The sequence below is a fragment of the Fusarium solani genome (assembly GCF_023522795.1).
Source record: "Fusarium solani strain SB1 chromosome Unknown bctg00000001, whole genome shotgun sequence".
NCBI classification, from domain to species: Eukaryota; Fungi; Ascomycota; class Sordariomycetes; order Hypocreales; family Nectriaceae; genus Fusarium; species Fusarium solani.
In genome coordinates, this window is record NW_027072156.1 from 4,364,457 (window position 1) to 4,387,005 (window position 22,549).

General features: G+C 52.3%; 6 protein-coding genes across 6 annotated transcripts; 4 read left to right on the forward strand and 2 right to left on the reverse strand.

Moving 5' to 3' along the window:
* Window positions 1-102: 102 nt before the first annotated feature.
* Window positions 103-1,254, reverse strand: MRS44_003462 (uncharacterized protein; the record flags this gene model as incomplete). Its single annotated transcript, XM_046268482.2, has 2 exons — window positions 103-751; window positions 821-1,254. 2 exons carry the CDS (start codon window positions 1,252-1,254, stop codon window positions 103-105), a joined length of 1,083 nt encoding a protein of 360 aa, XP_046137578.2.
* An 877-nt stretch (window positions 1,255-2,131) lies between these two features.
* MRS44_003463 (uncharacterized protein) lies at window positions 2,132-2,635 on the reverse strand (the record flags this gene model as incomplete). Its single annotated transcript, XM_046275380.2, has 1 exon — window positions 2,132-2,635. One exon carries the CDS (start codon window positions 2,633-2,635, stop codon window positions 2,132-2,134), a length of 504 nt encoding a protein of 167 aa, XP_046137579.2.
* A 2,757-nt stretch (window positions 2,636-5,392) lies between these two features.
* Window positions 5,393-7,615, forward strand: MRS44_003464 (uncharacterized protein; the record flags this gene model as incomplete). The annotated part of the gene is made up of 2 exons (XM_046268484.2): window positions 5,393-6,579; window positions 6,628-7,615. The coding sequence occupies 2 exons, from the start codon at window positions 5,393-5,395 to the stop codon at window positions 7,613-7,615; spliced, it is 2,175 nt and encodes a 724-aa protein (XP_046137581.2).
* Window positions 7,616-10,524: 2,909 nt separating this feature from the next.
* MRS44_003465 (uncharacterized protein) lies at window positions 10,525-12,900 on the forward strand (the record flags this gene model as incomplete). The annotated part of the gene is made up of 1 exon (XM_046279357.2): window positions 10,525-12,900. The coding sequence occupies one exon, from the start codon at window positions 10,525-10,527 to the stop codon at window positions 12,898-12,900; it is 2,376 nt and encodes a 791-aa protein (XP_046137582.2).
* A 4,328-nt stretch (window positions 12,901-17,228) lies between these two features.
* Window positions 17,229-18,252, forward strand: MRS44_003466 (uncharacterized protein; the record flags this gene model as incomplete). The annotated part of the gene is made up of 2 exons (XM_046275381.2): window positions 17,229-18,101; window positions 18,151-18,252. The coding sequence occupies 2 exons, from the start codon at window positions 17,229-17,231 to the stop codon at window positions 18,250-18,252; spliced, it is 975 nt and encodes a 324-aa protein (XP_046137583.1).
* A 2,578-nt stretch (window positions 18,253-20,830) lies between these two features.
* On the forward strand, window positions 20,831-22,505 carry MRS44_003467 (uncharacterized protein; the record flags this gene model as incomplete). Its single annotated transcript, XM_065623223.1, has 5 exons — window positions 20,831-20,842; window positions 21,027-21,112; window positions 21,161-21,219; window positions 21,307-22,066; window positions 22,118-22,505. 5 exons carry the CDS (start codon window positions 20,831-20,833, stop codon window positions 22,503-22,505), a joined length of 1,305 nt encoding a protein of 434 aa, XP_065479295.1.
* Between the last annotated feature and the right edge of the window lie 44 nt (window positions 22,506-22,549).

A 22,549-nucleotide genomic window follows, 5' to 3' on the forward strand; every position in this document is an offset into this window, starting at 1 on the left:
AGGTGTCTCCATCCCCGCGCCGAGGTCGACTTGGGGGCTCCACCATTAACCATCCCATCCCATCCCAACTCTTTCCCTCCTTCATCATTTTTTATTTCTTGTCTATGCGCCAAATGCCTCGTCGTAGTTGACCATGCACGATCGGTATCGCACCTTGCTCGTTCGGAGGTTCTCCATGGCGAGCTGAAGACCCTCGGTCGAGATGGGGATCTCCTCGACCCACGACTTGATGCCGTTGTCGGCAGCCAGCTTCAGCATCTCGAGCATCTCGCGTCGGCTGCCCAGGTGCGAAGAGCCGATGTAGCAGCCATTGGAGAGGAAGTCCTGGTTGCGCACGGTCAGGCCGTCGCCGCCGGGAAGACCAACAGAGTTCCAGTGGCCGTGGATGTCGAGGAGGCTGAGGTACTGGCTGAGAGCGAAGCCCTCGAAAGAGGTGGCGGTGTTGATGATGATGTCAAAGGTCATCTCGTGGCCCTTGGTCCAGTTCTCCTCGCCTGTGGCCAGGAAACCGTCGACACCCATCTTACGGGCATCCTCCTCCTTTGCTCGCGTACGGGAGATGGCCCAGACCTCGGCGCCGAGGGCCTTGGCGAAGAGAAGACCATAGTGGCCGAGACCACCAATACCGACGATACCGACCTTCTTTCCGGGGCCAGCACCGAGGCGCTTCAGAGGGCTGTATACGGTGATACCGGCGCAGAGCATAGGAGCGGCCTGAGAGCTGGAGAGGGCTTCGGGGATGGGATACACCCTGTGAGAGTTCAAGTCAGTCTATGAACACCAATGCTAACACATATGAGCAGGAATGAGATCAACTCACCAGTACTCGTGGATGCGGCTGTGGGAAGAGTAACCACCCTGGGTGTTGACACCAGTGTCGAGGTACGGAGCACCATAGGCGTCAATCTGGTCCTTGCAGTAGGTCTCATTGTCATTCTTGCACTGACGGCACTCGAGGCACGAATAGACCTGAGCACCGGCACCGACGCGCTCGCCAACCTTGGCCAGCGTCACCTTGTCGCCGACGCGGACAACCTTGCCGACAACCTCGTGACCGACGGCCAGAGGGTAGGGGCATTCACCCCAGTCGCCGCTGATGGTGTGACGGTCGCTGGCGCAGACGCCGCAGCACTCGACCTTGATGTCGACGTCGTAGTCGCCAAAGGGACGGGGCTGGAAGGTGTTCTTTTCAAAGTCGGTCCATCGCTCGGCGCTGGGGGACTGGAAGCCCTGGAACTTTTCGGGGAAAGACATTGTGACGATGGGGTTGTTGTTGTGGGAGTATCACAAAGACACAGTCGAAAATGGGAATCAAGAGATGACGATGCAACAAAAGACGAGAGCAAGAAGGAAGAACGACAAGAGCTCAATGACAACAGCTGGGGTATTCCTTATAAAGCTTTTGTCCTGCTCCTCACAAACCCCCACTCATGTCATCCATTCCCACACCTCGTCGCCTTTTACTGCCATGTCGGTCGGGTTGGTGAGGGGCAATCGACGGATTGCCCCTCACTCAACGCGAGCGACAGCAGAGAGCGACGTGCCATCGGATGTGCGCCATGTCATGGGCCTTTGGGGGAGGTCAAGGCGGGCTACGGGTGTAGACGGGCCTCATTGGACTCGATTTGTTTACTCACCTTCAAGTTTGGGGGTTTCGCATCATGGTGCCCGCTCTTCCCCAATCCCGCAACAGAGACAGCTCCAACTCGGCCGTCGCAACGGCACGCGATAGGGTGACGGGCGTCATGAGGGATCCATCATGAGTCGGGTCTCCTCCCCACAGTCACATCGGATTATCGTGGGAATGTTGATCCGACGGAGGCCGATTCCTCCACCAAGGAGGTGATGCGTGGGGAAAAGAGTGGCATGAGATGAAAGGTGAGTTTGAGGATGTGTTGGTGATGTTGCTTTTTCAATTGCTCCGTTGGTCCTGAATGGGGGCATCCTTTTCTGCGAGGAATTAATTTTCTATATCCTTCTTTCAATTGCCTGATGTTTGTATCCCAAACATGCACTTGTCTCTTGATTGTCCAACTTTGTCGTCCCATCGTGTATCGGATCGGATATCGGGTATATCTTGTCCAACCCCGCGAGAACCAAATCACCACGTCTCACGGTTACTCAAACACACTCAATTCTTCCAGTCCTTCTTCTTCAGAGCCCTCGACTCGCCCAGACCAACACCCGCCAGGAAGCAAAGCCTCATGGTCATGCCGACATAGACCCACGGCACATTGCCCAGATCGCTCACATTCCACCCCGCGACATCCCAGTAAATGCTCGCCCCGAGCTCCCGCATCGAGTACAAGTGTCCCACGTCGGCGAGCAGCAGCACAAAGAGCACGGTGCGCCAGACGCGCAGGTCCGCCGTGGACCGTAGCACGAGCGCCTCGTTGAGCGCGAAGAAGAAGAACATGTTGGCCAGCTGCGACATGGCGACAGAGGTTGCCAGCGGCGCACTGGCGTCCGGGGACGGTGCCGAGTCCGAGTTCAACAGGTTGAGGTAGGTTTCCTGGCGGAAGTGGCTGTAGTAGGCTCCGACCAGTGCGGAGATGGGTTCGACGACGAGGAAGAAGAGGCGGTAGATGAAGTGGATGCGGAATGCCACCTGGGCTGGCTTCTGCTGACCAGCCATTTTGAACAAGCTCTACAGGATGTCTGAAGCTTCAGAGGCAATTGAGTGTCCGGTAAGTTGGTATGGAGAGGTGATATTGCTGTCGCAATTCCGCAACGTGTTATTCATGCTCCATCACGAAAACTCTCCCAATGGGCCCTGGTTCGGGAAAAACTTGATCCACAAGGTTCAATCTCTCACCCCACGAGAACCGTGCCAGCCCCGTTATCTCGGTGCTCTTTACAACGAGATCTCGAAGCTATGTCCATCGGCCTCTGGCATGTAAGCTATCGTAATTTTGTAGCAGCTCCGGCCTTGCTTGAAGCTAGGCCTAAGTCTCATGTGATACTCGTCTTGGCCAAAACGCTTCAGCCACGGTCAGCGAGTTGAGAAACGTTAATTGTAGACCTCTAAGCCCAACAGAGCCCGGGCGATCAAGGAGATCCCCCAATGCAGCACCAATGGCGTCGCGCTACAACAACCTTCCCATCGGACTCTCCGTCTCGTCGGGCCAAGCTCCAGACCAAACTTGGAAGGTTTCTAGTTTTTCCCTTCCCAGTCACGCCGGTTAAGAAATAAATGAGACAGCGGAACGGCAGAGAGTATGAACCAACTCGTGTAAAATTTGATAAATAATTTCAAATAATTATACTAAAATACTCATAAATATATAATAATAGTAACAATACTTTAGAACCCTCTTATCTATTTTTTCTTCTTCTTGTATTGACTATCCTTAGAGAAGGATAATCTCGCGTGCTTGTACTGGTGTCTCTTTTTTTCCTTGACCAAGTTGCCAGTCGATCCCAACCCGCAGATTTTTTCCCGGAAGTTTAATGGTCCGAACGGTTGTGGGTGTGCTCGTTGCCGAGATCGCTGCAAATCTTTAAAGGGCACGAATCAAGTGAATTCCTGCTTCACAGTGGCACAGCATCTCTTTTTGTGCCAGACTCAGCTTGTGGATGACCAGGTTCTGTAATACCGTCCACCGGAAATAGAGGTCCAGGGTCTCACAAAGAAAAATTTCTATCCCTGCGGATGAGATCATCCAGCGAGCCGAGTGGAATCCGGGGTTGCTAGTCAGTGGCGCTGTTGGGGGGCGCCTTTTTTCCATTGAAGAACTGGGGTTGGGGTTCGGATTGGACAGCTCTGCGAATTGAGGTCCGGGCATTAGCTGAACCGGGATGGTATGTGTTATTGCCTGGCAATGTTTATCAGAGACCCAGCTGCAGTGTAGCATCAAAAAGCAACGCTGTTGTTGTGGTGAACGGGGTTGCGTTACACTTGGTTGGACAGCAAACATCAATATCAACAAAGAAAAAGTCAGCAAGTGCAGGCTCCTCCTGCAACCCATACCAAAGACCCTTTGACCTGCAGAACGATTGCGAGTGCACATCGCCACTCACAAGGGCCCCTTTTGCCCCCAAAACACCGAATGTCTGTGTTACGCGCCACTTGCGAGTTATGGAGGGGGAGGGGCCGGGCTAGTGTCGAGTCTAGAAGGACTTGTCCCGGAGTCGTTTCTGATTCTCACCGCTCAACTGGAGAAAAGGAAGTTGAACAAGAACAGCACGCAGATAATTTGCAAAGTGTCAAGTAATTACAGTCCCTGTCCCAAATGTCACTCAGTCATGGCCACATCGCGGCCCCCGAGGAAAAACTGGGACTCGCTGGCCAGAGATTGGGCTCCCGCATTCCATTCCCAGTCCTCTGGTCAAGGTACCGGGGGAAGCTAGTTTTTGGGGCGGTCCCTGGCGCTGAAGATGGCGTTGGCAAAACTGAACCTACAGGAACGCCAGCCTGACATCACAGCTGGTTCACCGGTAACATGGCTTGACTGAGGATAGACTGGCGACTTGTTATCGTGAGACCTCGTTTGCCCCCTTTCCCGTCTCAACACCCTCTCGTCATCAGTTCCCCTGATCGTCATTCTCTGTCCCCTGACTCGCTTCTTCCTTTCAAATCTTCTCCCTTGGTCTCGGCTCCTGACCCCCGATCCGGTTGCCCTTGTCTGCCGTCGACGTCTGTAAATATCAGTGGTACCCCTGTCCTGTCCACCGACACCTCCCGCCCCGTTGGTTTGACCGGGATTGCTAATCGGCGCAACGCTTTTCTTTCTTGTGCTTCGCTTCCTTGAGTTCAAGGTCTTCTTTCTCTCTTCCTTTCTTTTTTTCTTCCTCGTCTAAGACGCAAGCGAAAGAGGATCACCCACCAGGAAATAAATTTCCAATATTCTCACTCCTTTTTATTAACGCGGCTGTCGTGTCCTTCCTTTATCAGCTGGACGATCTTCAGCTCTTGCAGCGTTGCCCACCTGCCCCCGAAACGCAGCCGGCCCTACACAAGGCGACCCCTCCCAGACCCAAACCTTACAGCACCATCCTCCACTGCCCGAGGTGCTACAACAACAAACAAACCTACAACCTCGATTCAGTCATACGACGAGCTGCGCCCACCTCTCCGCCCAGCTCACGGGTCGCCGTCCCAGCAGCACGCAGCACCTCACAGTACAAGAGCAAGCAAGCATCTTGTGCTGAATCATTCCTTCATCTGGGGCTTGCGCTGCGCTCCTCTGTTCTCTTCTGCTGGCTTGAACTGTCCTTGGCTTGGACCCGACGCTCCTTCATCTTTGACCGCCGTCGCATTGCAACTCGCAGTATCTGCAACTCGACGACTCGTTTCATCCGATACCGACAACCGACGATAACCCTACGATCCCTTTCGTCGATTCGAACTTGAAACACATCCTCTGCCTCTGCCTGCGATTCAATAACAACCATGACCAAGCGCATCATCCCCGTCAACGACTGGGCTCCTGCTCATGAGGCCATGATGGAAACCCCCGCCGAATCGTCTGCCATGGGCGCAGCTGCTACTTCTGAATCTCAAGCATCGGTCCCCGGCGTCTTCCGTCCTGAGACCGGCTCCGGGGCGACCACGTACGGCCACAGACACCGTAGCATGAGTCTGTCGCTTCCTTGGCGACGCCCCAAGTCGTTTGTTTGGGGACATGATAGCTCGCATCATCTATCGCGTCACTTTAACGATCTTGCCATCGACGATACGGAAGAGGAGGTGCACGAGTCAGGCCACGGCGCTTCCCATGGCCACGGTCATGAACACCACCATCACTTCCATACCCCTGGTGCGATCAAGGGAATCATCCGTCGAGCGTCTGTCTCGTTCAACCGCATGGTCCATCGTCGACCCTCTGGCGTGGCTGAAGATGTCCCTGAACACCACTCTGGAAGACCCATCACATCTCATGGACACTCGACCTGGAGCAGACTTCGACAGGCCACTATCAGACACTCACGATCCATCTATGGACTGGATCTGAACCATGAACACGGATTCCATCATCAGCAGGAGCATCCCTCTAACCTTCCTATTCCTGGTTTCCGTGGAGAGCCACCAATCATCCCCGATAACTCGGGAGCTGCTGCAAAGGCTTCAGCTGCCATGCAGAATGAGTACTATGCTCGCCAGAGTCTCTACAGCATGTGGCTCAACCCTACCACCAACGATGAGAGCAATGACCGGGAGAGTGGCATTGGAATCACTGTGACTCTGCCTGGCACCGAGGAAGCTGATACCGAGTCTGTCATTAGCAAGATCGACTTTGTCACCAAGCTTCCTACTGAGCTTGCCATCCACATTCTCGCCTGCCTGGACGCTGCAGCTCTCACCAAGGCCAGCGAGGTCTGCCGCAGCTGGAAGAACATCATCAGCAACCAGCACATCTGGCGTGAGTCTTGTCTCCGTGAGACGACGACCACGTATGCCACCAGCACTCCCGTCACTCCCGGAACTGGCCTCGGTGTCCCGGCAATCGCACCCACTAATGATTGGCGAGAGATTTATCGTGTCAAGCAGCAATTGACTCACAGATGGAAGGGCGGCAAGGCGAGCCCCGTTTATCTGAATGGTCACAAGGATAGCATCTATTGCCTTCAGTTCGATGAGTGAGTTTATTTACCGACTTCTTCCGATCACCTTACTGACTTGATCAGGCACAAAATCATAACCGGTTCGCGAGACAAGACGATCCGTGTCTGGGACATGCACACTCTGCAGTGCCGTCTCGCTATTGGGCCTCCCGAGGTCATCCATGAGCCCGATATGCTCCTGGATGAGGAAGGCAATCCTACTCACTTCGCGACCGGCTCAGACAACGAGAGAACCGCACCTTCGATGCCCACTCTCGCCTCATTCCCTACTCACCACAAGGCATCCATTCTGTGCCTGCAGTACGATGATGAGATCCTAGTGACCGGATCCTCCGATTCGACTTGCATCGTCTACAACGTCAAGGCGGGATATCGACCTATCCGCCAGCTTCGCCGTCACACTGCCGCTGTTCTGGACCTGGCCTTTGACGACAAGCACATTGTCACCTGCAGCAAGGACTTTAGCATCTGTGTGTGGGAGCGCGAGACTGGCAACCTTCTGAAACAGCTCCGTGGACACAGTGGGCCTGTCAATGCAGTGCAGATGCGGGCAAACACCATCGTGTCTTGCTCGGGTGACTTCCGCGTCAAGCTGTGGAACATTGAGACGGGCAAGAACATTCGCGAATTCACGGGTCACACCAAGGGTCTTGCCTGCTCGCAATTCTCCGAGGATGGTCGGTACATCGCCTCTGCGGGTAACGACAAGGTGATTCGGATCTGGGACGCCAACACTGGCGAGTGCCTGCGGGAGATGCGCGCTCACGAGAACCTTGTTCGCAGTCTGCACATTGACAGCGTGAGCGGACGACTCATCAGCGGAAGCTACGATACGGACATCAAGGTCTGGGACATGGAGACGGGCCACCAGTTGCTGGACTTTCCTGGATGGCACGCTAGTTGGGTGCTCAGTGCCAAGAGCGACTACCGCCGTATCGTGAGCACCGGACAGGATCCCAAGATCCTGATCATGGACTTTGGTGCCGACGTTGACGGCATCGAGATGCTGGAGTGCGGTCAGCCAGTCGAGACTGATGGAGGCTTCATCTGAGTCTGACAAGGTGAAGAGGCAGAATATTAATGGGTCAACACAATTCGCAAGTCGAGTTGCAAGTTGGCTGTAACGATTTATGATATGGAGGGATTGGATGGTTAGACGTGGGGTATCTATCACATGACGGCACGGCAGCATGATGGAAACTTGCTGGACGGGTTGGAGACATGACCAGGTGTGCAGCCTCACGGAGCACCCTATGAGATGAGATCTGGATGTATGTAAGGATGGCGATTCGTTGCCGTGTGGGGGTTAGGTTACTTGTTTGGCATACTGTTAGCGATTTGTGGATTACATAGACCACTGGTGTAATACGATTATATGAGCATTTCTCTTTACATCTTTCTGGATGAGTTGAGTCTATCCGACTTGCCGAAAACGAACCAATGGCTTCGGGTTGCTCGGGCGAAGCCGAGGCCATTCAGGGGCGGGACGATGTAACGGCGGGAGATGACGGGGGTAATGAGGATGCGCGTCGAAGTAGAGTCTGGGGGAGAATTGGGCCGAGCAGAGTCCGAGATGAGGGATCGGGGAAACGAAACGCCATGTGTGTTAGAACTCATGGCAATGATGCGAGCATGGTCTTTAGTGAGCAGTTGACGGATCTAGAAGATTTCTGTTTCAATGCCTGACAGAGTCGATCAATGCTGTGAAACGTTGACTTGATGGGTACAAGATCATGTAGGTAGCCGTCGTCGTCGACGCCACACGATGTACCCGATCGATAGGCGTCGAGTCGCCAAGAATATAATTCTGGTCGCGTTTAATGAGGTCGAGCCAAATGCGGCCATCGAGGGTTGGGTGTTTCGAAACGGGGGTTATCGAGGGCGCGTCGTTGGCTGCTGAGTGCTAAAGAGAGTCTGCTATAGCCGCCACTACAAAGAGTCGCCTTGAGAGTCACCTATCTATGGAACGCACTTGTGGATATAGAAATCCTTGATCCTGAACTGACAGCCAGCAGCGCTTGTCCACCCAGCCCCGGATAGTCGCGCGCGTGTTTGGAGCCATGACGCAGGTTGATTGAGGAGGAATCGATCCGTTGGCGGGCGATGGCCCGAGGGTCAGCGGGGCAAAGAACAAGGCAAGGAGGGAGATCTGATTAAGGGATCGGAAGTGATGCCTTGGAATGCGACGGACATGATGCATATAGAATTCCTGACCTGAAGCATCACATTGTAATGCAAGAGACATTTCGAGGCTGGCAGGGCTGCAAACTGACAGACGCCACGGGTGCATGTGGAGATTTGCATCAGCGAGGCTTGAAGTTAAATTGCCGGCATTTAGAACTCGTGGACACATGCCGCAAGGCACCACCTCTGCCTCGTGGACCGACTCTCATGATCGCTACATGGATGCCGCGAAATACATCACACGGTCCAGGATTCTTTCTGAGACAGACATCATCCCTTTGCCGCCTGACAAAGAGAGGGTCCTCCATCCGATGAGCCCTCAAAGCCACACGCTGGCTCGTCCGGGGGGGGGGCCACTGAAACAAGGCGCTAGAGGAGGGGACCTGAACTGGGATATTGTCTTTGCCTCTTTTGGATCACGGGGTTTTGGGTTGTTCTCCATCTGGGGTGCTATGCTGTAAACTCTCTTTCTCTCTCTTTACTTTTTTGTATGTTACCCCCTTTTTTTTTTTTTTTTTTTTGGGTGAGTGTTTGGTTATCTATTATCATCCCTTGTGTTTTGTTACAACGACAGGTCATTATAGCTTCTTAAATCTGAGTCCTATCAACCAACAGAGACATCAATTCAGCTTTGGTCCCCCGTCTGCCGCTTTGGCCCCATATGTCCGGCCGTGTTTGAAACAACCCGCTTGTGCCGCATGGTCCAATGGGAATGCCCTCAACCTCGCCCTTGCTAGCCTAACAAAACCCAGCCAGCCTGATCATGGATGGTTCCACATCGAGGATGCCGTCAGTCTACCAAGACTACTACGGCATCCCTGCCCATGACCCTGTCGACGACAATAATGCAAAGGTGAGCTATTCTCTTGGATGTGTTAAAGTTCAACCTGCCTCAAAAACGCGTTTGCCTGCTCTCCCGTGTCTCTCCCTTCTCCTTTTTCTTCCGCTCTGCAACCACCACCACCACCAACAAAAATCGTCACTGTCTTTTTCGTGTGAACACGCGCCTCTGCGTGTGTCTCTCTTTTTCCTAACCACCGTTCCTTTCTTTTTCATCCCTCTCTCATTTCAGGGATTTAAACAACACGTTTTGGTCACCTTTCACATTTTTTTTTCTGCATTGACCGCATTGACCTCTTTTTGTTGTTTCCTGGTAAGTGTGTGTGAGCTCTTGGACGTGTGTGACTCTCAGACACGCACAACACGCGAGATGAAAGACGACGAATGCGTCTTCTTGGCTTAAAGCAAAGTTGCTTCTGGTTGGACGGGATACAAAGAGGAAAAAAGAAAAACGTGGGCCTCGAGATCTAGTGGTCTCACCAGCGAATAGCCTCGGGCTATTATTGAAGCCACCGGCCGGCCTCGCTTCACTTACACCAGCTGGTCGCCAGCTGTCTCCCACTTTTCACCTCTTTTGACCTTCACCTTTGCCCTCAATTGGATTTTCTTGCTATTGTTCTTTGTTTTTCTTTTTATTTCTCCTCTTTCAATCACACTCTCCTTCATTGAGCCATCGCCATTGTCGCCTTGGCTCTTTGTCTTCTCTCATCCCCTTTCGCCTTCATCAAAGGCTTCATCAAGCTTCCCTTCTACGTCACCAAGCAGAATTCATTTCTCATCACTCTCTCCTCACGCGATATCCTGCGCTCGTTAAGCACGATCTCAACGCGACTGACTCTTTTCTTCATTCAGCCCTTCGCTGGAACATCACCACCATTCTCATTAGATCGACAAACACCCCAAGCGACTCCGTTTAGCTGGTTCTACATGGTCATCATGGGGCTCTCGACGATCGTCACCGCGTCTCTCTTGGCCTTGCGCCTCTTTTCTCTGCCCGTCTCGGCTGCTCCTCAGGTGCCTGCTCCTTCGGCTGCTGTTCCTGTTGCTGCCCCCGAGTACGGTGTCTCGGCTGCCGACTCCTGGTGGCTCGCATCCATTGAACGTCAGGGTGCTGTCGCCTACGGTGGCTCTGCCGACTACAAGATCTTCCGAAACGTCAAGGACTACGGTGCCAAGGGTGATGGCACTACTGACGATACTGAGGCCATCAACGCCGCCTTCTCTGACGGCAACCGCTGCGGCTACGGCTGCGACTCGAGCACCGTCCGCCCTGCCCTCGTTTACTTCCCTCCCGGTACCTACGTCGTCTCCAAGCCCATCCTCCCCTACTACTACACCCACATGGTCGGCGATGTCCAGTCGCTCCCCGTTCTCAAGGCCGCCGCCAACTTTGCGGGCATGGCTGTCATCGACTGCGACCCCTACGACGACCAGGGCAACAACTGGCACACCAACCAGAACAACTTTTTCCGCCAGATCCGAAACTTCAAGATCGATCTCACCGGCATGCCCAAGACTTCGGGTACTGGTGTCCACTGGCAGGTCGCCCAGGCTACTTCGCTCCAGAACATTGTCTTCCAGATGATTGAGGACAAGAGCGAGGACAACGTCCAGCAGGGCATCTTCATCGACAACGGCTCCGGCGGCTTCATGACCGATCTCGTCTTCATCGGTGGCAAGTACGGTGGTTTCCTCGGTGGTCAGCAGTTCACTGCTCGCAACATGACCTTCCGCAACTGCAACACTGCCGTCTACATGAACTGGAACTGGGTCTGGACTCTCAACGGCCTTGACATTGACGGTTGCAACATTGGCGTCGACATGACTGCCGGCGAGAACATCCAGAACGTCGGCTCCATCCTTCTGCTCGACAGCAAGATCTCCAACACTCAGGTCGGTGTTCTCACCACCTACGATCCCGCCCAGCCTGGCACCAACGGCACCCTGGTTCTCGACAACGTCGACATGTCCTCTGCCGTCCCCATTGCCGTCAAGAACAAGGGCACCGAGGCTACCGTCCTCGCTGGCAACGCCAAGGTCGACTCGTGGGTTCAGGGCCGTGCTTACGTCGGCGGCAACGGTGAGGCTGTCCAGGATGCCCAGTCGCCTATCCAGAAGCCGAAGGTTCTCCTTGACAGCGCTGGTAAGGTCGTCACCAAGAGCAAGCCCCAGTACGACAACATCCCCGCTGCCCAGTTCGTGTCTGTCAAGTCCAAGGGCGCCAAGGGTGATGGTGTCACCGATGATACTGCCGCCATCCAGGCTGTCTTTGATGGCATCACTGAGGGCCAGATTGTCTACTTTGACCACGGCGCCTACGTCATCACCGACACTGTCAAGGTCCCCAAGAACATCAAGATTGTCGGTGAGATCTGGCCTCTCATCATGGCCGGCGGCGACAAGAACTTCAAGGACCAGGCCAACCCCAAGCCTGTCTGGCAGATTGGTCAGGAGGGCGATGTCGGCAACGTCGAGATCCAGGATCTCATGTTTGAGACTCTCGGCCCTCAGCCTGGTGCCATCCTCATGGAGTTCAATGTCGCTGGTGAAACCCCCGGCTCTGCTGGTCTCTTTGACGTTCACTTCCGCGTCGCTGGCTCTGCTGGTACCAAGCTCCAGTCCGACACCTGCAAGAAGACTCCCGAGGTCAAGACCGAGCCCAACCCCGAGTGCGTCGGCGCTTTCATGCTCATGCACGTCACCAAGCAAGCTAGCATCTACATGGAGAACACCTGGCTGTGGGTCGCTGACCACGAGCTTGATCTTGCCGACCACTCGCAGATCAACATCTACAACGGCCGAGGTATCCTCATCGAGAGCACCAAGGGCGCCTGGCTCTGGGGTACCGCCTCTGAGCACAACGTTCTCTACAATTACCAGCTCAAGAGCGCCAGCAACGTCTACATGTCGCTGATCCAGACCGAGACGGCGTACATGCAGGGCAACCCCGACGCCACTGTGCCCTTCACGGTCAACGCCAACTTCTACGACCCCGATTTCACTGCCTCGTGCACTGGCGACTCGACAAAGTGCGCGCGCACCTGGGGTGTCCGAGCCATCGACTCCAAGGACATCTTCATCTTTGGCGGCGGTCTCTACAGCTTCTTTGACAACTACGACCAGGAGTGCGTGCCGCTCAACAACTGCCAGGACAACATGATCAGCCTCGAGAGCTCGCAGGTTCATCTTTATGGCATCAGCACAAAGGCCAGCATCAACATGGTGACTGTCGACGGCAAGTCTGCCATGCTGGATGCCGACAACCGCAACAACTTTTGCGCTGCGATTGCCCTGTTTTCTTCGTCGGCGTAAGATGGTCGACTCACTCGTGTCACTACAACTTGCCGCGACCAAATGATCACCGCGACCGCAACAACGGTCTAGACATACAAAAACACGCACATGTACATACACATGCATACCCAAGTCACTACATTCATGTCTCTTTTTCTTTTTTTTCCCTTGCTTTTTCTGTTTTCTCATCAAGCTTCTTTGACGTGTCGCTCTGGGCAACTGGAATGAGGACACGATTTTGGGCCGGTTTCTGGTTTGTTTACTAGTTCCGTTGGTGGAACAGGAGTTTAGGGATAGCGGCAAACGCTTCGGATAGGGAATGTTGATATAGCCATTGCTTTAGAGGCAAGGTAGTAGAATACGATGAATCGACGTGCTACCAAGTTTTGTGTCTTGTGATTGATGTGATTGTGGTTGGGTGTTGCCTTTTGACATGATGCGATGAGGATGAAATAAAGGAATGATGTGAGTCTACTACGTACCTGTGTCCAGAGGCACATGCAGAAAGCAAGACAGTCTGTGATGACAGCCAATGAAAAAAAAGGGTAGACCCATGGCTCCTCGAGTCGAACCTTGCACCCTTCATCAGCAAAAAGCGAAGGCCACTGTGTGACAATGTCTTTGCGAAACCACATCGTAAGTTTGTGTGTTCAGCTACTTCGCTGAAAGAACCGAGTATTAATCTTGGCTTTAAGGTTCAAGTTCTTTTCCCTGCGGCACGTGTTCCTAGTGCTGCTGCCTGGATGCCTGTGGCAGGCATGTTGCCTCATGCTGCGTTCTGCCTGGTGATGCCGGAGACTACTGGGGGCGCAGGAAGCAGTCTGGCATCAAACAGACACTATATTCCAGAGAAAAAGATTCCGGTTTGACGAACTGTTTTGGACATATCTCCAACTCTTGTGAATGAGCGATGAAATGGCATCGTTGTCCTTGTCATAACAGAGAGGGAAGAAAAAAAGAGGCTTCGCGAGTCGAACTCCAGCCTCTGTCATCGGCAAAAAGCGAAGGTCACTAATGTGACTTGTTCTTTCGCACTTAGAATTGTATTGGATATGAAGCTACTTCGCTGAAAGAAGGTGTGTTAATTTGGCTTATAAGGGTCTTGCCTCTGAAGCACGTGCTGGTGATGCTGTTGCCTGGAGCTGTGACATGTGACCTCGTGGATGTTGCTTGGACATGGTGTTTGAGCACAGTGGACATTTCTGGTGGCTGACATGGATAGACGATCATGAATTTGTTTTGATGGTGAATTCTAGGGCTACGTTTATCACTACGAACCAGGTGACGAGATCGTCGTTCCCTCCATCGTGTAGTCGCTCGAGGGCAATGTCAACGCCACAGTGAATGGCTCCTTGGGTTGGCATCAATACGAGTGAGGCCTGGTCTTCTTGCAATATTAAAGCGATGAAAATCTTTTTCTCTATAATTCCGAATCCCATGGTGCTGCTCGCAATCGACAGACATCAAGACACTTACACACGGGGGACAAAAAAAAGTGGAACTGGAGGATTGAACCGTGTCGTTCAGCAAAAAAGAGCGAAGAAAGCCAGGGAGCGCAATGCGCTACCAACCTGACCAAAGTGTGTTTTCTTTGATGAGTTTGCTACTTCGCTGAGAGGGAATGTGCTTTCTGAGTTGATAAAGGAAGGTTCCCTTTGTTGGGAGGTTGTTGGTTCCATATGTCGGGCAGTGACTCAGTCGGCGAAGGAGGCGCCGGCAGGTGGGGCACGGACGGCGACCGTGCCCGGACAGCGAGGAGACTTGACGGGATGGCCAGGGATGAGCACAGAGAAGGGAAAACTCGTGAGCTGTCTTTGAACGAAGCAGATTTAATCTATGGTATGAGAATCAAAGTGATTAAAGAGAAAAAAATTAAGAAGAAAAAAGGCACTTGTCGCGCAAAGAACACACTTCATCCACGACCAATGTTCGAACGCAAGCCCTCTAGACTTACACGACCATCATCGCCTACCGCAAAAAGCGAAGGCTCCTCCGAAGAGGAGCTGGTACTACTGGCAGCTTGATGGCAGCCGAGGCATGCCATCAGGCTAAATGATTTATTGTAGCTACTTCGCTGAGAGTGTCCTTTGTTGGTTCAACATATAAGGGGAAGGGAGGTGGAACCAGCATGGGTGGGTGCTCCGGCGGTTGCCTCACGGTCACCCACGCGAGGAGCCTGAAGAGAAGGACATCTTCCAGGAGTATTTTGGAAGAATTAAAAGCCAAGAAAAGACTTGAGAAGACACTCATATTGGAAGCATGGAGGGCAAAAAGAAAGAAGAAAGATAAGATGAAGCTACTGCATGTATACATCAAGACGGCCATGGCTCGAACGCAGACTTCTGGTGTCTTTACTGTCGACTACCAAAAAAGCGAAGAGCCTCCCGTAAGGGAGGAAGAGATCATAGTTCCGGGCAGCCGAGGCTAGCCACTAAACCAAATGGCTTTGAATGTTTTAGCTACTTCGCTGGGAGAGTGTTCTGTTGGTCTGACATATAAGGGGATGGTGCGTGCGAAGGCGGTGGCGTAAGCAGGGGGACAGGTCAAGCGGGCGGCATTCACGGTCACACGCGCGAGCAGAGACGGACGCGTTCAAAGAGTGGGATCGAAGTTGGGGCTTAAATGTAAAGTCTTGAGAAGAAAGAGACATATAAAGTAAAGAGCAAAAAGAAGGAACGAAAAACAACACCACAAAGCTATTGCACCCATCCATCAAGAGCGCATGGATGGCTCGAACGCAGGCTTCTGGTCCTTACTCTCGACTGCCAAAAAGCGAAGAGCCTCCCGTGAGGGAGGAGAAAATCTCAGCTTCAGGCGGCCATAACTAGCCACTGAACTAAATGACAATGCTGTAGCTACTTCGCTGGGAGAGTGATCTGTTGATTAGACATTTAAGGGTGCTAGGTCGAGGTCAGCGAGGTGGGGGCCAAGGCAGCCACTTCAAGCCAACGGCCAGAAGCTCAGAGGGACGAAAGCAGTCAAATCATCGGATGAGACGCGACTTCATTCTATGAGTGTAAAAATTTACGATGTGGACAAGGGAAAAAAAAGAATGGGAGTGAAAGGGATAAGCATAGCGAGAATGTGAAGCGACGACACGAAAACACCAGTACTGTCATCGCTCGAACTGAGGTCTCCGCCAGCCCACGACAACCAAAAAGCGAAGATTCCCTCGTTAGAGGGAGGAAATATCCGAAGATAAGGTGTAATTTAGTACTACTGTACCAAACATTGTACCAATGGTATTGTTGCTACTTCGCTGATGGATGCTTGGTCTTGGTTGGTATAAGAGAGGAGGATTCATGCATGTCATGGAGCAGGGGTGGTTGAGGCAGCAGCCTGGACGTCACACACAAACAAGACACTCTCACTCACGATGAAATGGCGACTCCTATGGCTACTACTTGACCTTTTGGTAGCCTACATGACTTCTTCACTTATGGGCGCTGATTTGGCTCAGCAGAGAAAGAACAGTTTCTTTGGTATCGAGGTCTAGGGTGGTGGACGATGCAGTCGCATCTTGACAAGGGACTGGTTCAACGAATTCCATTACGCAGCCCTTTCATCACAAAAAGATAGAGCATTATAAAGTACGCGGTCCAGAGGGAGTAGGATTGATGAAAAGGTGGAAATGGAACTTAATAAAAGACGTAAAAACAAACGGACTTGCGTTCGAACGCTCAGCCTTCCACTGGAGCATCACGAACCAAAAAGCGAAGGACCCCCGAAGGGGAGTGGTCTGTTTAGGGAACACGTCTAGGACGGATCCCATCGCGCCATGCGATTGCCTGGTAGAATGCAGCTACTTCGCTGATGGACAAATATATTGGACCAGCTTATAAAGGCTTAGGTTGAGCGGGTGATTGTGGTCGGATGGCGGTGGCAGCCTGGCGTTGGTGAGACAGCGTTCAGCTGCCAAGATCAATCTGGCTGGTGTCGGTGGTGTGGGGCGCCCGAGCGATCAAAGGATGGATGTTCGGATGGCAACCCAGTAAGCATCTAGGAACAAAGACTTCTTGGTGCCGACAGAGGTCAGCGCCAATACGGCACGCATTCAATGTAAGGGACCTCGCGATGTGAAGGGCTTTTGCGCTCACATTCCTGACCTTAACAGCTCATTTGTCTTTAGACAAAGGCTCGGGGAATTGTTCTTCCGGCCGACGTTACTGAGGCCCTGACAATAGCCACCACGTCGACGTCATCGTGGTGGCCAGCTTTCGCCAACAAAGCCGTTTGGCGCCACTTAAACTCCTCCTCCTTCCGCGCCAGAGGTTCTTTTCTACCCGTCAATTAACATTCTGCGATCTCTGCCGGACTGCGCTCTGCTTTTTTGCTGCTTTTCTAGAATGGTTACTACCCGACGCGCCGCCAAAGCGGCCGACTCTTCTAGCGACATCACCATGGAACCCGCGAGAACTTCGACATCGACCCCGCGCACGTCGCCCTTCCTTCCGACGCCTTTCGAGAGAGTCGGCCTGTTATTGTTCCCCGTCGTTCTTGTGTTCGGCACCATCTTCTCCATCCTGTCTCCCGAGACTCGCTCCGCGCCATACGACCACGTCGCGCAAGCCCACGTCCAAGACATCAAAGTCGCCCCGAGCTACTTTGCGCTCAAGTCCAACATCTTCAACGTCGTCTTTGTCAAGAGAGGCTGGGCATGGATCACTGTCGCCTTTGCGCTCTTCATCTTTACACACCCGAGTACCGCCGACGCGGGACGTCGACTCCGCGCAGTATTGCGATGGGCTGCTGTGACAACTATCTGGTTCCTCGTTACGCAGTGGTGCTTTGGCCCTGCTCTGATCGACCGCGGCTTCCGATGGACAGGCGGCCGATGCGAACTCGCTCGAAGGGAGATTGAGATGGGTGATAGCGGCCTTGGGGAGATGGTGACATCTGTGGCTTGCAAAGCAGCCGGTGGCAAGTGGAAGGGTGGTCATGACATATCGGGTCACGTCTTCCTCCTCAGCCTCGGCACTGCATTCCTCATGCAGGAAGTTGGCTGGGCAGTTGGGCGATGGCTCGGGCAGGATGAGGAGAGATGCGTCGTCATGTCGGACGGAGCGCTCAAGAGCGCCAACGTCGAGGCCCAGACATCCCAGGAGCGCGTGGAAGAGCCGTCCCTTGGGGTGGGCGGCAAGTTTGCAGTGGGCGTCATGGGTCTGAGCGTGTGGATGCTTCTTATGACAGCCATCTACTTCCACACTTGGTTCGAGAAGGTGAGTTTGCCCCGGCATTTGTTGATGTGTATGAACTAACGATTTGAAGCTTACGGGACTCTTGACCGCCGCTACAGGCTTTTACATTGTGTACATTGTGCCCCGATTTGTGCCTGCTGTTAGACAGGTTATCGGGCTCCCAGGGATATAGACGGATGTAATATGACGAGACATGCGGGTATGAGTGGCGATGGCCAGCGTAATTAGATACTAGAAGTAAATAATATGTATTGCCTTTCTGAAAATTGCTGCTTCGGCTGCTTTAACATGATGTGGTTTCTGGCGCTGATGAGACAATCCCGTGAGGCGCATCGAACGTCGCTGGGCGGGATATGTTATTCTGTTAGTCGCTCTTCAGTACGGCAGCTGATTCAACAAGGTTTCTGACGCAGATGGATAGGGATAGTTGAACCGTACTGGGGAGAAGGCTTGAACTTATGGTGATATAGAAAAGGAGTCCTGAAGTCGACACTCTGGAAAGCCGCTTTCTTAGGATTAAAAGGGGAGTAGGAGATAGAAGAGGAGATAGGTAGCCAAAATAGCCCAGACAGTGTATAATATTCAATGAATAAGAGCATGATTCAAACAGAGATATATTTGTCGAAACGGGAAAGAAGATTGCAGCGAAGGGCGACAACCCAAGTGTCAGCGTACAGAGGAGTTGCCCTAAGGCGAAGAATAAGCTAATTTTTTTTGAGAACATCTTAGGAGGAAAACTTGTTAATAAACTTCTAAATGAGAGGAACATCTCCGAATGAAGGGTCATCGCTGTTGGAAGAGTTTGGACGTTGCTTACACCCTGAGTAGTCGAGTTCAATTGTGCGGTACCCGAAGCCTTTGGAGAACTCTGCATCACTCTGTTGAGCACAGAATTTTGAGCTATTGAGGTATGGCAAAAATTCATTCTATTGCGTCGTGTTGCGTATCCAAGTATTGTGTTGTAGTCCAACAGGGGTTGCTAGATTCTATCCAGGACGGTGCGGCGACTCTTCTACGACAGCCATTGCGTCGCCAGCATGCCGGCTGGATGGATGGAGTTTGATTGAATTTACCATGGGTGTTTTAGTACGAAACAGTGCTTGAACCTCGCGTCCTTGTGGGTTGGTTGGTGGTCAAAGTTGAAAACCTCACTCCCCCAATGACGTCTACTAGTTGTGGCCAAGGATATAGCATAGAGAGTAAAAGACTAATTCGAGTGAAATCGCGAGCAGGTAGAGATATAGCAAGCTCAAAGCTTCCTTACTGTTTTCAACGAAAACGAGGCTGACAGCTGAGAACGAACTCTACCCATGTAATAGGGTCACGGATTTGCTCGAAGCGATTTCAGTAATGTTGATTATTTGGTTTCACAATCATTAAAACTTTAGCACTTCAACTGGAGGGGGATTGGTTCGGCAGCAAGCACGCCCAGGCAATGTTTTTCGAGTGTTGAGGGGAGAGGGGGTTATAACTAGTTATAGAGGCGAGCATTCAAAGTAGGAAACCCATGAAGAACGGGACCTGCATGCTAGTAAGAAGACAAGAGTCTTTGTGGAGATAGAGATGTTAGTTTGACTAAGTCGACCTTAAGTTGCAGTTTTATTATCTCTTGTCCGTCAAACTGGTGCGATTTTGACAATTTTACCAGGGTGCTATTGGCTGTTTCCGCTGGCTGTCTTGAAGGATGAAAAATCGCTTGCCGAGATGACGATGACCAACGTTCGTATTAACTTACTGACATGGCGAAAGGGTCTTGCAAGCGAGCAGAGTGACCGACAGCAGAGATGGTGCACAACCAAGTTGCAACCAAGTTGACGAAATGTCCAAGTCTAAGACGATTGCACTCTAGTACATGGGGGTTAGTCGCAGTGTTGGAAATGTGGTCGCGAAGCATTCGTTCTTGCTTCAACTAGCCAAGGATTGGGCATCCTTTGACAACTTAGGTCGGAAAACGAAAAGCGCGCATCTGCGTGGTTGGGCTGTGGTTATCAGCACTGTAGATGGATGTGACAGAGATGTGACAGGCAAATATGACAGGCGGTTGGAGTAGGTTCATGGGTTCAAAGTAGCGCTGACATTTGAGAACGTTGTTCCTCCCAAGTAACGACCCAAGGCTTCTATTTGACAATTCCCAGGCATCATGATTAATTCCTACCGTCGTTTATGAGAAAAACTGGGCGGTGACAAGTCGCCCACCTCTGCTGGCGCCTTACATGTTATCATGCAATTGAATGGCCGGCTGATAAAAGTGACCCTCACATCCGTGCCACGTCAGAAGCGAGATGAGGACAATTACTTGGCCAGAGGCAGCGATTATTGTCAGCACAAGGCCCCCGCGTTTTGAACACAAGATGGAGAATGAACGATGTTCTTAAACTAGGCAGACAGAATACAAAGTGAAGGGGGGATGATGGAGGCAAGGTCGTCAAGGGCAACTTGTCTCGGTCGCAACGAAACGCACTAGAATGTCTACCCAACAGGTCCAAGATCCACAACAGACAACAAGCCCGAGCAATCGGGGACCGGAAAGAGCCTGTCGGCCGATAAATTAGAAATCAGGGATTCCCGCCCATCCCATGGGCCATGTCAGGCCACCAGGCTACAGCCTTTAAATAGGCACCAGAATATCTCTCGCCGTTAGGCATCAGGTTTGCGCCGTATAAGTTGTCGTACTCCGTGACGCGTCCTCAGAAGGTAGTTTTGGAGCAAATCAAAGGCAGCAGATTCCTATTGCAGTTTAGGCGGCGACAATGCGCGAGATTGTGAGTTTTTGGCAATTTGCATGATACTTTTTTTGGTTGCGAAATCTGACGACTCCCCTTTCTGATCAGGTACACCTTCAAGTCGGCCAATGTGTAAGAAATCTCACCCCCTGTTTGCTTTGATGGCGTAGATGTTGATTTCCTCGTAGGGCAATCAAATCGGAACAAACTTTTGGTACTGCAGCAGTTGTTTGACTTTCGAGAGGCAGCAGAACTGACCCCTTCTAGGCAAACCGTTTCTGGTGAACATGGAATCGACCTGGATGGAGCGTAAGTTTCCCGACGTTTACTCCTCACTCATTGCTCAACTTTGCATAGATACAACGGCACATCGGACGTTCAACTAGAGCGACTCAACGTCTACTTCAACGAAGCAAGTCACATTTACACCGCCTCACATAGACAAGGCCCGCTAATGGTAATTACTTTCTAGGCAACGGGCAGCAAGTATGTTCCCCGTGCAGTCCTCATCGACTTGGAGCCTGGCCCCCTGGACAGTATCCGCGCTGGGCCCATGGGGCAACTGTTCCGCCCTGACAACTTTGTCTCGGGGGCTGATAGCGCCGGAAACAACTGGGCTAAGGGACATTATTCGGAAGGCGCTGAGATCGTCGATGAGGTTGTCGATGTGGTGAGAAGAGAGGCTGAAGGTTGCGACCACCTTCAGGGCTTTCAGCTCTCCCACTCTCTCGGCGGAGGCAGTGGCTCAGGAATGGGCACTCTTCTACTGGCCAAGATCAAGGAGGAATTCCCTGACCGTATGATCGCCACCTATTCAGTCCTCCCGTCACCAACCGTTTCCAACACGGTCGTTGAACCGTACAACACCACCTTGGCCCTAAACCAGCTCATCGAAAACTCTGACGAAACGTTTTGCCTCGACAACAAGGCCCTCGTCGACATCTGTACCAGGAGCCTCAAGATCGCCACCCCGTCTTACTCGGACCTGAACTTTCTGATCGCCAAGGTCATGGCGGGCGTGACGACGTGTTTCCGCTTTCCTGGCCAACTCAATTCGGATCTTCGCAAGATGGCCGTCAACATGATTCCGTTTCCTCGACTGCACTTCTTCATGGTTGGATTTGCGCCGCTTATGAGCAGGGATAGTCGGTCGTTTCAGCATCTGACTGTGCCTTCACTTACGCAGCAGATTTTTGACCCGAAGAACATGATGGCGGATTCTGATTTCCGCAATGGAAGATATCTTGCTTGTTCGGCTATTTTGTAAGTCATACACATAGGGATGTTGACCTTGACGTTGCTAACTTGAATCAGCCGTGGCCGTCTGTCAACCAAGGAAATCGAAGACCAGATGCTCAACGTGCAATCCAAGAACTCTTCATACTTTGTCGACTGGATCCCCAACAACGTACAAACCGCGCTGTGCTCCGTACCCCCACAGGGACTCAGCATGGCAGCCACCTTTGTGGGCAACTCAACCGCTATCCAGGAAGTGTTTAAGCATGTCGCGGACCAATTCTCAGCCATGTTCCGCCGCAAAGCCTTTTTGCACTGGTACACAGGCGAGGGAATGGACGACATGGAATTCACCGAAGCAGAGTCTAATATGCACGACTTGATATCCGAGTATCAGCAATATCAGGACGCCAGCGCTGACGACGAGGCTGCCGAGTATGAGGAGGAGGAAGTTGCCGCTGAGTGATGGAGATGCAGGTTTGGGATTCTTTCGCTTCTTTTATTGGTTAC